This window comes from Drechmeria coniospora, chromosome 02 (assembly GCF_001625195.1).
Source record: "Drechmeria coniospora strain ARSEF 6962 chromosome 02, whole genome shotgun sequence".
NCBI classification, from domain to species: domain Eukaryota; kingdom Fungi; phylum Ascomycota; class Sordariomycetes; order Hypocreales; family Ophiocordycipitaceae; genus Drechmeria; species Drechmeria coniospora.
In genome coordinates, this window is record NC_054390.1 from 1,113,044 (window position 1) to 1,125,207 (window position 12,164).

The following is a 12,164-nucleotide window of genomic DNA, read 5'->3' on the forward strand; positions in this document are numbered from 1 at the left end:
ATTCACCGTACGCGCCCGGAGGTCGACGGGCCGTCTGGCCGGTCAGTCCGTCCGATGCCTGCGAGCGTTCCGTCCATGGTAGCACGTGTTCCGGACGACAAGCACGACGCGGGCAACGAAAGAGTCGAGTTGATTGATGTCGAGGAATGGCAGTACAAATCAATGTGAAGATGGTGTGTCTACGTGTTTGATCACCACCGCGCGCCTGTCCCGTTTCCGTCCGGGTCCATGGCGGATCAATGTTGCTCTCGCGCTGCCTGCAACCCAAAGGCGATGAACATGTCACCTCGCCATGCCCACGCGCGGATATATCCTGATTGCATCCAGCACCTATCCATCCGCCCACCCTACGAATGGTCCCTCCGCTCTACTAGCCAATCGTCGTCGTCGTCCTGGGGCGATGGCCTCGGGGATGTCGTCACGAACCCGAGCTCTGCGCCCGGAAATTCCGCCTCTGCCCTCGTCCGCCTCTTCTCTGTTCGCCTATTCTCTGTCCGCCTCTTCTCTGTCCGCCTCTCCTCTGTCAGCCTCTCCTCTGTCCGCCTCTCCTCTGTCCGCCTCTTCTCTGTCTGCCTCTCCCTCTGTCTGCCTCTCCTCTGAGGCGGGGGGGAGCCTTGGCGTGGCTGGCCGCCAGCGACGAGGCCCATCCACCGCCGCGGCATGAGGACGCGCGGCTTATTTCGTGCCCGCTTGTGCCGTTCCAGAGTTCGTCCGCGTGCCGACTCGTTCGGCCCCCTTGCCGATGCCGCCGCCGAGCGGTCCGGGCCTGCCCAGTGCCGGCCTCGCATTCGCCAAGGCCGTGCCGGTCGATCGTCGTCGGTCCTCGTCCTCGCCGAGTCCTGTTTCCGCCGTCTCTCGGATGCCGAGACTCCGTCGCACCGCCGTCCGGGCGCTCCCCGGCGCGAGGCTGTCGCTTCCCGCCCGGATGTGGGACGCGGCGGGGGCCGATCCCGAGAGGGAGGCCGACGAGATGGCGCTCGTCGTGTAGCGCAGGCCCGGGAGGCCCTGCAGCCCCCCCTTCCAGCGGCCCCTGTTCCAGAAGCTCCCCTCGGGCCCCCTGTCGGTGTGCGGGTCCGAGTCGGAGGCGCTCACGAGGCTGAAGCTCGGCGTCGGCGGCAGGCTGGACCCCTCGCCGTCCTTGACGAGCCGCAGCGAAGGCTTGCTCGTCTCGAAGCTGCTCGCCGGGCTCGTCGGCTTGTGCGGCCGGAGCACGGGGCTCGACCCGAACGGTTGCCTCCGGGCCTCGGCGGCGAGCCGGCCGGCCGAGGTGCCGAGCGGCGACCGGCTCGCCCTCATCGGCGACATGGACCGTTCGCTCCGCGTCGTCATGCCCGACGTGCTCGCCCTGCCCTCAATCTCCTGCCGCCAGCTCATGATCCTGTCCGACGCCGGCTGCACCGGTCCGGACCCCGTGCCGAGGTTGAGGGAGCCGCGTCTCGAGTGGGCCCGGCTGCCGGCGCTCGTCCTCGTCATGATGCTGGCGCTCCGGCCGACGCCCGTCAGCTTGCCCGAGAACTTGGAGCCCGTCTCCCACGTGTTCTGCAGCCGCTTCGCGAAGGCGCAGTCCTGCCGGAACACCTTGATGGTGCCGGTCCGGTCCGTCGTGATGATGATGTTGCCGTCCATGTGCTTGGACCGCTCAATGTACGCCGGCGTCTCCTCGGGCTTCTTGGCGCTCGCCGGTGCCTCGCCGCCGCCGCCGCCGCCGCCGTCCGGCAGCCGGGTCCCGCTCGCCGTCCTCTCCTCGAGGCTCCGCAGCGTGATCGGCGGCGGGTTGCAGAGGTCGTAGATGGGGTCGCCCGAGGCGCTGAGCAGCTGGCGGCTCTTGACGGGCGCCATGAGCGCCGTCGTCACCACCTCGGGGTGCGCGTCGAAGCACTCGTACGGCTGCTTGTCCTTCATCTCCGCCTCGGGCTGGCCGGCGCCCCAGATGTAGGCCCGGCGATCTTCGCTGCCCGAGATGACGTAGAGGCCGTCGTCGCTGAAGCGGGCGTGTATCTGGCTCGACTGGTTCTCGAGCCCCTTGAACTTGACCTCGAGCATGCGCGTCCGGAGGCTGTAGATGCGCACGCGCGAGTCGTTGGAGCTGATGAGGACCTTGACGTCGCCGTGCTGGGACTCGGCCGGCGCCACGGCCGTCCGTATGCCCGTGATCTTGCTCCCCTTGGCGTTGCGGCCCCTCGACGACCGCACGTGGATCTGGAACAGCTGCTTGAGGCCTTCGGTTTCGTGGAAGAGGCAGAGGCCGCTCAGCATGCCGCAGATGGCCGTCTTCCCGTCTGGTGAGAAGGCGACGGCGGTGATGAACTCGTGCGTCTGGGCCGAGAAGGCGACGGCCTTGTCCGGGATGCTCCACAGCCGCAGCTGGGCGTCGAGGGAGCCGGCGAGGAAGAAGCGGTCGTCGGTGGGGTGGAAGGCGATGGAGGTGACGAGGTCGTTGTGCCGGAAGGTGCAGAGGCAATCCCGGCGGCTCAGGTGCCACAGCTTGACCGTCTTGTCCATCGACGACGAGAGCAGGAAGTTGTTCTTGCTCCAGCTCAAGGCCAGCACCTCGCCCGTGTGCCCCTCGAACTCGGCCGTCGGCTTGGTGAGGAAGACGGGCGCGCTGAGCTTCTCGCCGTTGCCCTTGTTCCGCGCCTCCTCCTCCTCCTCGTGGGCGCGGCGGTCCTCGGCCGTCGAGATGACGGAGAAGACGCGGACGGTCTGGTCCTTGCCGGCGACGGCGAGGTACCGCCCGTCCACGCTGAACTCGGCGGCCCAGATGGCGTCGCCGGGCTTGAGGATCTTGCTGCCGACGGCCGTCGCCGGCGCGCGGCCGCCGCCGGATCCGTCGCCGGCGCTCTGCCGGCTGCCCTGCAGCTCCTGGGCGAGGAACAGCCGGTTGAACTCTCGGCCCTTTTTGTTGTGCGGCTTGACCCGGATGTAGCGCGGCGGCTCCTTGTACAGGGGGATGTAGCCTCCGCCGGCGCCGATGATGGACGTCATGGCCTGGGCGCTGCTGCCGTCGGTGCGGACGTCGCCCATCTCGGAATCGGAGTCGACGGCGCTGCCGTCGCGCTTCCAGGAACCGCGCATGCCGAGCCGGCTCAGGAACGAAGGGCCCTTCCTGGGCGGCAGGGTCAGCGTCACCGTCGTCGTCGCGGATGGCTCCTCGCTCATGCAGACGTACCGGCGGTCCCGCGGAGCGTCGATGACGACGCTCGGCGGCTTGTTCGCCATCTCGTTGGCGTTTCCGTTCTCCACCGTCGGGCTCTCCGACCTCGCCGAGTTCCGCAGACGGTGGGTGATGGAGGGGGGCTCGGGGCCGCCGCTGTTGGTGGTGCGGAGGTATATTTGCTGCCGGCCGCGTCGTCGTCGTCAGTCCCATCTTCACGAGGTCCGTGTCGGCCGGGCGGTCGAGGGGATCGAGGGGTCTTGCCGTACCGTGCTCAGCGTGTCCATGCCGACGTTGGCGGCGGGCGTCGTGCCGCCGCTCAGCGTCTTGGTCAGGCTCTTGGTCCCATCCTTGTCCCTGTCCTTTACGACGTGGGATATGCTCGTCCGCGACAGCAGGGTGATGGAGCGGCGGTTGGGCGCCGGCGTTTGGCCGTTGGTGGAGGCGGGCGCTGGCGTCGACGTCAGCACGACACGACACGGGCGGTCATCGGGAGGGACGGAGCTCGAGCGAGGCGGTCGAGATCGACGGGGACGGACGAGAAGCATCGGCAGAGATTCGCCTACCTGGGGCATGAGCTTCGGATGCGCCGGATATTTCAGAATCGGCGAGGGTGACGGCCACCGCTTCGCCGTCGGGCTTCGAGGCTCGTTCGCCGTCGCCCGGAACGGCAGGCGAGGACAATTGGGCCGACATTTCCCATGCTGGGGCGCCGTCTCGGTCCCGCGACGAGTCCTGACCCGTCGTCGTCGGCGTCGGCGTCGGCGTCGGCTGTCGAGGAAGCTTCGTCGCGCCGCCGGATGCTTCGGAGCAGTGGGCGGTGACGGTGACGGTGACGGTGCTCGATGGGCGTGGGCGAGCCGACGGGCGTGACGGGGACGCGTGGAGGGACGTGCAGGTATATGTACGAGCGAGAGGTGAGAGCGAGGCGAGGACGAAGGAGGGGATCCGGTCCCTTCCGAGGATCGACCCGGGCCTGGTACGCGGATCCGTCGGAGGGAAAACGTCTGCCCAGGGAGACGAGGCTCAGCCGGCGACGGGTGGAGACGACGGGACGCTGACAGGCTGGACGCTGAAGGTTATGTCGTCACCGCTACCCCGGGAGCGGACGAGGGAGGGGGGGGAGGGGGTCGTGGGAAAAGCAACGGGAATTAAATGGACCAAAAAATGGGGGTGAAGGACGGAGAGGACGTGGGAAGAGGTTTGCGAGGTGGAGGCGGATCCTGTGATATCACCAGCTGCGCGGTGGTGCGACATGCAGGTGCAAGCAGAGGCACTCGTAGGAGAATGTACTCCGTGCCTAGTACCTAAGCAAGCAATACAATACAGTACTCTGTACAGTACACATACATGCAAGTACAGCAGCTGCAAGTACGGATACTTGCAATAGAGTACTCCGTACAGTACTCATACATGCAAGTATTACAGCAGCTGCAAGTACGGATACTTACAATACAGTGCTCCGTACGGAGTACAGTACTCATACATGCAAGTACAGTAGCTGCAAGTACAGTAGCTGCAAGTACAGTAGCTGCAAGTACAGTAGCTGCAAGTACGGATACTTGTGCAGAGGTTGCTGGGAGCTGGTAGGTTTACCGTACGTGCAAGTACAAGTACATACGCATCTGTACCCTCGCTCCGCGCACGTTGTACCTACGGCATTCGACGCCCACCTTGCACGCAATCGGCCACGTACTCGTAGGCAGGCCATTGGGCGGCAGCGAGGAGGGAGGAGGGGGGGCCGCGGTAGAGGCAGGCCTCGGATCCATCAGACGAAGAATCGCTCCGGCCCAGATCGAACAGGGGCTATCAATCGCAGGCTATCACCCATCAGTTCGACATGGCTGGCCAAAACCGGCCACCGTTTGGACACATGGGTTGGCGGAGGGGGACCGATAAAGCTAATTCCTGCGCTGCCGAGGTACCGGTCGAGGTACCGCACGCACAAGTAGTTGTACATGCACCGCAGGCGGGCTGGTGCACCGTGCCGTGCCGCACCGTGCAGAGAGGCACTGTACGGAGGAGTGCTGTGCAGGGAGGTGACGTGCAGCGAGGTGCTGTGCAGGGAGGTGCTGTGCAGGGAGGTGCCGGGCACTGCACTGAGCTGCCGTGCACTGAGCTGCTGGGCAGAGAGGCGCTGGGCAGAGAGGCGCTGGGCAGAGAGGCGCTGGGCAGAGAGGCGCTGGGCAGAGAAGCGCTTTGCGAAGAGTCAGGTGCTGCGCTGCGAGGTACGGTACGGGTTGCTGTACAGTGTCTGCAGCCTCTGTCGGTGCGAGGAGGAACCATGTACAGTAAGTACTCGCACGAATCAGCGTGTGCATACTGTGCATGTACTTGCTTACGTGCCTTTCCTTGCCTCGCGTAATGGCGATACGGCCATATTTGCACTGTACTTGCAGAACAGACAGGAATACCTGCGCACTCGGTACCTGGCATGGATGGCAAACAGCACAAGCACCAAACCCTATGTGCCGAGCAGTCCGGACGGAGGGCTTTCGCCGTACGGAGTGCACCAAACGCCCGTACCACAATGGCATGACCTGGCATCAGCCAGTTGGTACTTGTACGCTCTCGAGACGGACGGCCACGCCACGCGAGCACCGATACGGCAACGTCCGTCTCGGACGAGCATAGCTCGCTGGGGGCGCGATTTCAGGCCCCTCCGGGGCACGACAAGCTCCGTACCGACCGAACGATAAAGCTACTGGCAGCTAATAGTTGGGGGTTTTAGTCGGTGCCGCTCCACTTGGCGCATCGTCGTGCTAACCGCTTCCCGCTGCCCACACCCTGCCGGGAGTCGCCCTGCTGCTCGGAGGAGGAGGAGGCCATTGTCGTGGCGGCCGACATGGCGACGAGCCGAGCACCCACCTGCCCCCAACCCAGCGTGCCAGAACATGCACGCCTTGCTCCGTACCATCTCGCGACTTTGTCGGGAGTCCAGCCAACGCGTCAGGAGCACGCGGGGTGCCCGAACGAGGCCGAGTTCCGGGTCTCGATCCTGAGCAGATGCGGGCAGCTCGATGCGACGTGCGTTGGACTGGGCCCGGGCCGGTGGCCGACAAGACTCGGCGGCAGCACCTGAAATGGAAAGGGTGGGATCAACGCAGGCCAGCGTGGGTTGATTGATGGACAGGCCAGCGTTGGTGGATTGATGGATAGGGATACGTGGAGGTGCCTTGTCCGTCCACGAGGCCTGCACCTACATTGGCCTTTACTTGCATAGGCCTTTACTTGCATAGGCCTCTATTTGCATTGGCCTCTACTCGCATTGGCCTCTACTTGCATAGGCCTGTACTTGCATCGGCCTCTAAGTACATGCAAAGGCCCCTCCTTGCATAGACCTGTACTCGCATTGGCCTGTACTTGCATCCGCCTCTACTTGCATAGGCCTCTACTTGCATCTGCCTGTACTTGCATCTGCCTGTACTTGCATAGGCCTGTGCTTACAAGGTACTTATGTAGTACGTAGGCCTGTACTCACCTGTACGCACATACTATGGGCCATATTACTGCCATACATGGGCCTGTGCACACTGCTATCGGTGCCGCGCAGTGCTGGTGGGCAGCGCAAGTCGCCACGGCATCCCCTCAGTCATCCAACGGCCAAGTGGCATGTAAATGCCGTTGCACCGATTACTACCTGAATGCCTGCATACTCCGTACATGCACCAGCCTTCGACCCGCTGCTGTCCGTCAAATGCGTCATATACCTAATAATACTCCGCACAGGAATGTCGGAAGCGCATGCCACCCATGCAAGGTCAACGGTCGCGCATGGGCGAGCCGCCGCCGAGCCCACCCCTCCCCCGCCACGTTGCGGGACAAACCAAATCAGAGGTCCGCTGACAAAGGTTCCGTGCCCAGTCGGCAAAACTGGCTGACGACTCGCGACTTCATCCCGCTCTCCTCCCTTCCGTGGCCAACCATCGATGACGGTAGCTTGCGAGGAATCAAACGTCATGGGCGGCAAGCAGCGGCGTACATGTTCCAGCCACGACGACGGGCCGCTTTGGAATGCGCCGATCGACGCAGGGCCTCGATTCGCTCCGTGCGCGACACTCACTCGTCCATTCATTCAATGTCCTTCATTCTTTCCCACTCCCCTCGCGAAGGCAAGAATTCCTCGCCACATATCCTAGTCATGGCCGTGTGCGCAGGCTACCGAGGTGGACGCGCCGTGTCCGAGCACATGAACGTTGAACCCTCTTGAGTCCTGCCTACGACGATACTTGGGCTGCGTACTCCGTACAGTGGTTAATTACGGTACGGAGGGAGAGTGCTATAAGTACGGAGTACAGTTGTAAGTACAGTCAGTACTGGCAACTACTGTACCCACGTGCCAGTGCCTAGGACTATGGTGCATAAGGCTTAGGTAATACCGCGTACGGAGTACTCCGTATTGTCGGTGCCAATGGATAGGACTCTACGGAGTACACCAAGGCTCGTTGGTACTAGGTACTAGGTACGCAGTTACCTACTACTGTAGATACCTAGTACTGACTGACTGTACTGTACAGTACTTGTAGGTTCGCAAGTGCCACTACAGTAATACCTAGTACTGACTGACTGTACTGTACAGTACTTGTAGGTTCGCAAGTGCCACTACAGTAGATACCTAGTACTGACTGACTCTACTGTACAGTGCTTGTAGGTTTGCAAGTGCCCAAGTACTAGGTAGGCTTTACTTGCCGTGCCGTGCAGGTGCGCCTGTGTTGCGCTGCGCATAGGGTACCTACTTAGTACCTAGTTGGTTGTAATACAGTGCAGTGCTGTACTTGGATGACCGGAGCACGGAGCATTACAGTAGTTATACTTGCATGCCCACCCTCGAGATCGCTGTCCGCTGTGGCGGGGTTGGACTCGCCCCAGCCACAAGCGCCCGCCACCCCCACCACGAATCCATCCAGTCATGCTGCAACTATTAATCCTGTCATGCCGTGCGGATCGTGCCCTGCGAGTTGCTGCTTGCTCGTCAAGCATCCCGTGCTCGCCGCATCATCAACAGCCATCGCGACGTTCAGGCGCACGATGCGCAAGTAACCGCTCTGTATAGGTGAGCGGTCCACGTCGTGCGCATCGGCGCTCCTTGTCCCACCGACGGCGCCAAATCCCCTCGTCGTCCTCCGTTTCGTCGCCGCGTCCCGCGAATGAGAGACGGCCGACGGCATCGCCATCATGAAGCTCATCTCGCGAAAGCTCCTCCCCGTCGACATGGACGAGGAGCAGGTCTCCCTGCTGCCTGAGGATCCCGAAGACATGGTCGGTCCAGCCGCTCGACCCCCCTCGCCGTCCCGTGCCCGTCGCTGACGTCTTCCCCCCCCGCAGTGGCACGCCTACAACCTCATCGTCGTCGGCGACGTCGTCAACGCCCACGCCGTCCGAAAGGTCGTCCTCGTCAACGCCGGCACCGGCGCCTCGGCCGCCGAGCGAGTCCACACCGACCTCACCATCCGCGTCAAGTCGACCTTCTTCGACCCCGTCATCTCCTCCCTCCGCGTCTCGGGCGTCGTCGTGTCCGAAAACGACCACGTCTCCCGCGGCTCCCACCACACCCTCGACATCGAGGTCAACCGGGCCTTCACCGTCGTCAAGCCCGACGGCTGGGACTCCGTCTCCAAGGCGACCCTCTCCCAGGCCCTCTCCGACGACAAGAACGGCGCCATGGCGGCCGTCGTCATGCAGGAGGGCGTCGCCAACATCTGCCTCATCACCCAGTTCCGCACCGTCCTCAAGACGCGCGTCGAGAGCGTCGTCCCCAAGAAGCGCGACGCCCCGTCCGAGCAGGACGCCGGCGTCCGGCGATTCTTCGACAAGACGCTCAACTCGCTCCTCCGCGCCGTCGACTTCTCCGGCTCGCGGCCGCTGCTCCTCGCGAGCCCCGGTTTCGTCGCCAGCGACTTCAAGGCCTACATCGCCAAGCAGGGCCGCGACAGGTCCGACAAGGTGCTCACGGCCGTCGGCAAGAGCGCCACCGTCATACACGCCAACTCGGGCCACGTCCACAGCCTGAACGAGGTCCTGCAGAGCCCCGAGGTCCTCTCGACCATGCGGGACATGACCTACGCCAAGGAGGCGCGCTGCATCGACCAGTTCTTCGACATTCTCAAGCTCGACGACGGCAGGGCCTGGTACGGCACGTCGGCCGTCGAAAAGGCCGTCGAGGATGGCGCCGTCGGCCCCGGAGGCGGCGTCCTGCTCATCAGCAACGCCCTCTTCCGCAGCGAGGACCTCGAGACGCGAAAGAGATACGTCGCCCTCGTCGACAAGGTCAAGGCCGACGGTGGCGACGCGAGAATACTGAGCAGCGACCACGAGAGCGGCCAGCGTCTGAAGATGATGGGCGACATCGCCGCCATCCTCAACTATCCCATGCTGGATCTGGACGACGAGGACGACGGTGACCACGTCGAGGAGCCGCAGGTTCGGGACAACGGCAGGAGGCATGAGGAAGACGAGGATATGCTCGACAGTGTCATCTAGCATCAATGGAACGAGTCAGCTCGTCCGTCCTGCTCCGTCTCATCGTCACCCTGGCGGCAACGGCGGGCCGGGCATACGGCGTGGCGTGAAAGGCCGGCCGCTTCATCGCTTGGCAGCTCCGAGCACTCACCCGATGCGGCCTTGGCCAAATCGTCGTCCCTCGGTCCATTCCGTAGCACATCCGTCGTCGACTGTCGCGTCCTGCTGAGCCTCCGCCGTCCCCGAGACGGCTCCACCCAACTCCGTGGGTGCCTTCATTCCACTCACCGGCCACCAACCCCGCCGTGGGGCGTTTGCCGTACCATTCGTGCTGGCGGTGACAGACTCGCGGTGATTAGTAGCGGCATTGTAGCGGCATTATCAATGGCGAGTAAGTACGCCGTACTTGCATGTACTCCGTCCCAACACACTCCGGACTTGGTGGCATGCGGTGACGTATTTCGCTCAACCCTCGGGAGACGCAAACTGTTCGAGTCGTGACTTGTTCCCTGAAAACTGATCAGCCTCCCCCTCTCCTCCATTTCCCACCGCAAGCAAGCCCCTCGCTCATGTTCCGCGGCATGGCTTCCAGGCTCACCCTCGGCTCCAGCGTCAAGCTCAACTCGGGATATGAGCTGCCTCGGCTCGGCTTCGGAGTACGTGGCGCCCGCTCGGGGAGGATGAAGGCTTGCTGACGGTGCCCAGGTCTACCAAACGTGAGTCTCGTGCGTCGCCGAATCTTTTCACCGACCGTCTGACGGGAACGTCAGGCCCAAGGAGCAGGTGACCGACGTGGGCAAGGAAGCGCTGCGAATCGGCTACCGCCACGTATGTTTCGTTCCCTTCGAGTCCGACGTCGCGCGCCGGCTTGGGCGTGGAACGGGCCCCGAAGCTAAGGCCGAGTGTTGGACGCCTGGCTGATGATCGGCAGATCGACTCTGCGTCGGCGTACCGCAACCAAGGCCCGGCCGCGGCCGCCATCGCCGTGTCGGGTGTCCCCCGATCCGAAGTCTTCTTCACGACCAAGGTGCCGGTGCGTGAGTACCCGCTGAGCTACGAGAACACGCACAAGCTCGTCGACGTGGCCCTCGCCGAGACGCAGCTCGGCTACCTCGACCTCGTGCTCATCCACGCGCCGTACGGCGGAGCCGAGAACCGCAAGGGCGCCTGGCGTGCCCTCGTCGAGGCCGTCGAGGCCGGCAAGGTGCGCTCCATCGGCGTCTCCAACTACGGGGTGCACCATCTCGACGAGCTCGAGGCCTACATGGCCGAGCTCGAAGGCCAGCGCGGCAAAGGGAAAGGCGGCATCCTCTCCGTCGGCCAGTGGGAGGTGCACCCCTGGCTCCTGCGCGACGACATCGTGACGTGGTGCCGTGCCCGCAACGTCGCCGTCGAGGCCTACTGTCCCATCGTCCGGGGCGAGCGCTTCGGTGACCCTCGGGTGAAGGCCATCGCCGACAAGTACGGCAAGACCGAGGCCCAAATCTTGCTGCGATGGAGCTTGCAAAGGGGCTTGGTGCCGCTCGTCAAGAGCGCCACGCCGTCGCGAATTGCCGAGAACGCCGGCCTGTACGACTTTGAGTTGACCGAAGAGGAGGTGAAGGGCCTTGCGACCGACGAGTACAGTCCCTGTGCCTGGGATCCTACCGTCGAGCCTCTGGAGAAGTAGGCTCTGGACATGTCGGCCTGGAAAGGTAGGCCCGGAACGGTAGGCCTGGAACGGTAGGCCTGGAACGGTAGGCCTGGAAAGGTAGGCCTGGAAAGGTAGGCCCGGAAAGGTAGGCCTGGAACGGTAGGCCTGGAACGGTAGGCCTGGAACGGTAGGCCTGGAAAGGTAGGCCTGGAAAGGTGGTCTCTGGCCCGGGGAGAGAAGACGCATGTCTTTGCTAGACAGAGAAACAGGCAAGAAATGAGCAAGCAGGAATCGAATGGTGAACACTGAGGCCAAAAATGAGGCCAAAAATGAGGCCAACAAGGCCAACAATGAGGGCCCTTGCTTGTTTCTTTGGTTCCCCATACTTCCTTCCGTCTATAACGAGTCCACCAAGCGGTACGCAGGTACACCATAATAGTACGCGCGTACGTATAATGTAACTGCACAGTGCTGATTCTTCTGGTGGTATACGTATCGAATTGCTTTGTGCTAGCAGTCTGCTGCTGGAGGCACTGTAATACAACGGCACTCCTCCGTGGATGATAGTGCGCAACATGTACTGCTCGCCCATATAGGTGCGCTGTACCCTCTACTGTGCAGTAAGTGATTTTGCACTGTATCATGTTGTCGTCATCAGAGCAGCATGAGCCATCTCACACATTCGTCGGCATCCCCATTCTTTAATTATCAATGATGGCATCGTGTTGGTCCGGCTGCCGTCAACCTGACTGACACTATTAAGAGAAAGAAGATGCAACTGTACAGTTCGCGGGTCCAAGGCTGAGTCAAGAATCAAAGCCGCAAATGTTACTCAAAATGCATTCCAAAATACCTTGAGGTGCTCTGTGTTGGCCTGCATGTATTACTCCGTACTTGTGCGTGCTGTAACAATCGTCA

The 12,164-nt window shown here is 62.8% G+C and overlaps 3 protein-coding genes across 3 annotated transcripts; 2 read left to right on the forward strand and 1 right to left on the reverse strand.

The window, feature by feature from the left end:
- Positions 1–675: 675 nt before the first annotated feature.
- On the reverse strand, positions 676–3,850 carry DCS_03583 (WD domain, G-beta repeat containing protein; the record flags this gene model as incomplete). The annotated part of the gene is made up of 3 exons (XM_040800901.1): positions 676–3,336; positions 3,424–3,605; positions 3,721–3,850. The coding sequence occupies 3 exons, from the start codon at positions 3,848–3,850 to the stop codon at positions 676–678; spliced, it is 2,973 nt and encodes a 990-aa protein (XP_040655934.1).
- Positions 3,851–8,329: 4,479 nt separating this feature from the next.
- On the forward strand, positions 8,330–9,634 carry DCS_03584 (Translation release factor pelota-like protein; the record flags this gene model as incomplete). Its single annotated transcript, XM_040800902.1, has 2 exons — positions 8,330–8,413; positions 8,480–9,634. The coding sequence occupies 2 exons, from the start codon at positions 8,330–8,332 to the stop codon at positions 9,632–9,634; spliced, it is 1,239 nt and encodes a 412-aa protein (XP_040655935.1).
- Positions 9,635–10,182: 548 nt separating this feature from the next.
- Positions 10,183–11,282, forward strand: DCS_03585 (uncharacterized protein; the record flags this gene model as incomplete). The annotated part of the gene is made up of 4 exons (XM_040800903.1): positions 10,183–10,269; positions 10,319–10,329; positions 10,384–10,441; positions 10,545–11,282. 4 exons carry the CDS (start codon positions 10,183–10,185, stop codon positions 11,280–11,282), a joined length of 894 nt encoding a protein of 297 aa, XP_040655936.1.
- Between the last annotated feature and the right edge of the window lie 882 nt (positions 11,283–12,164).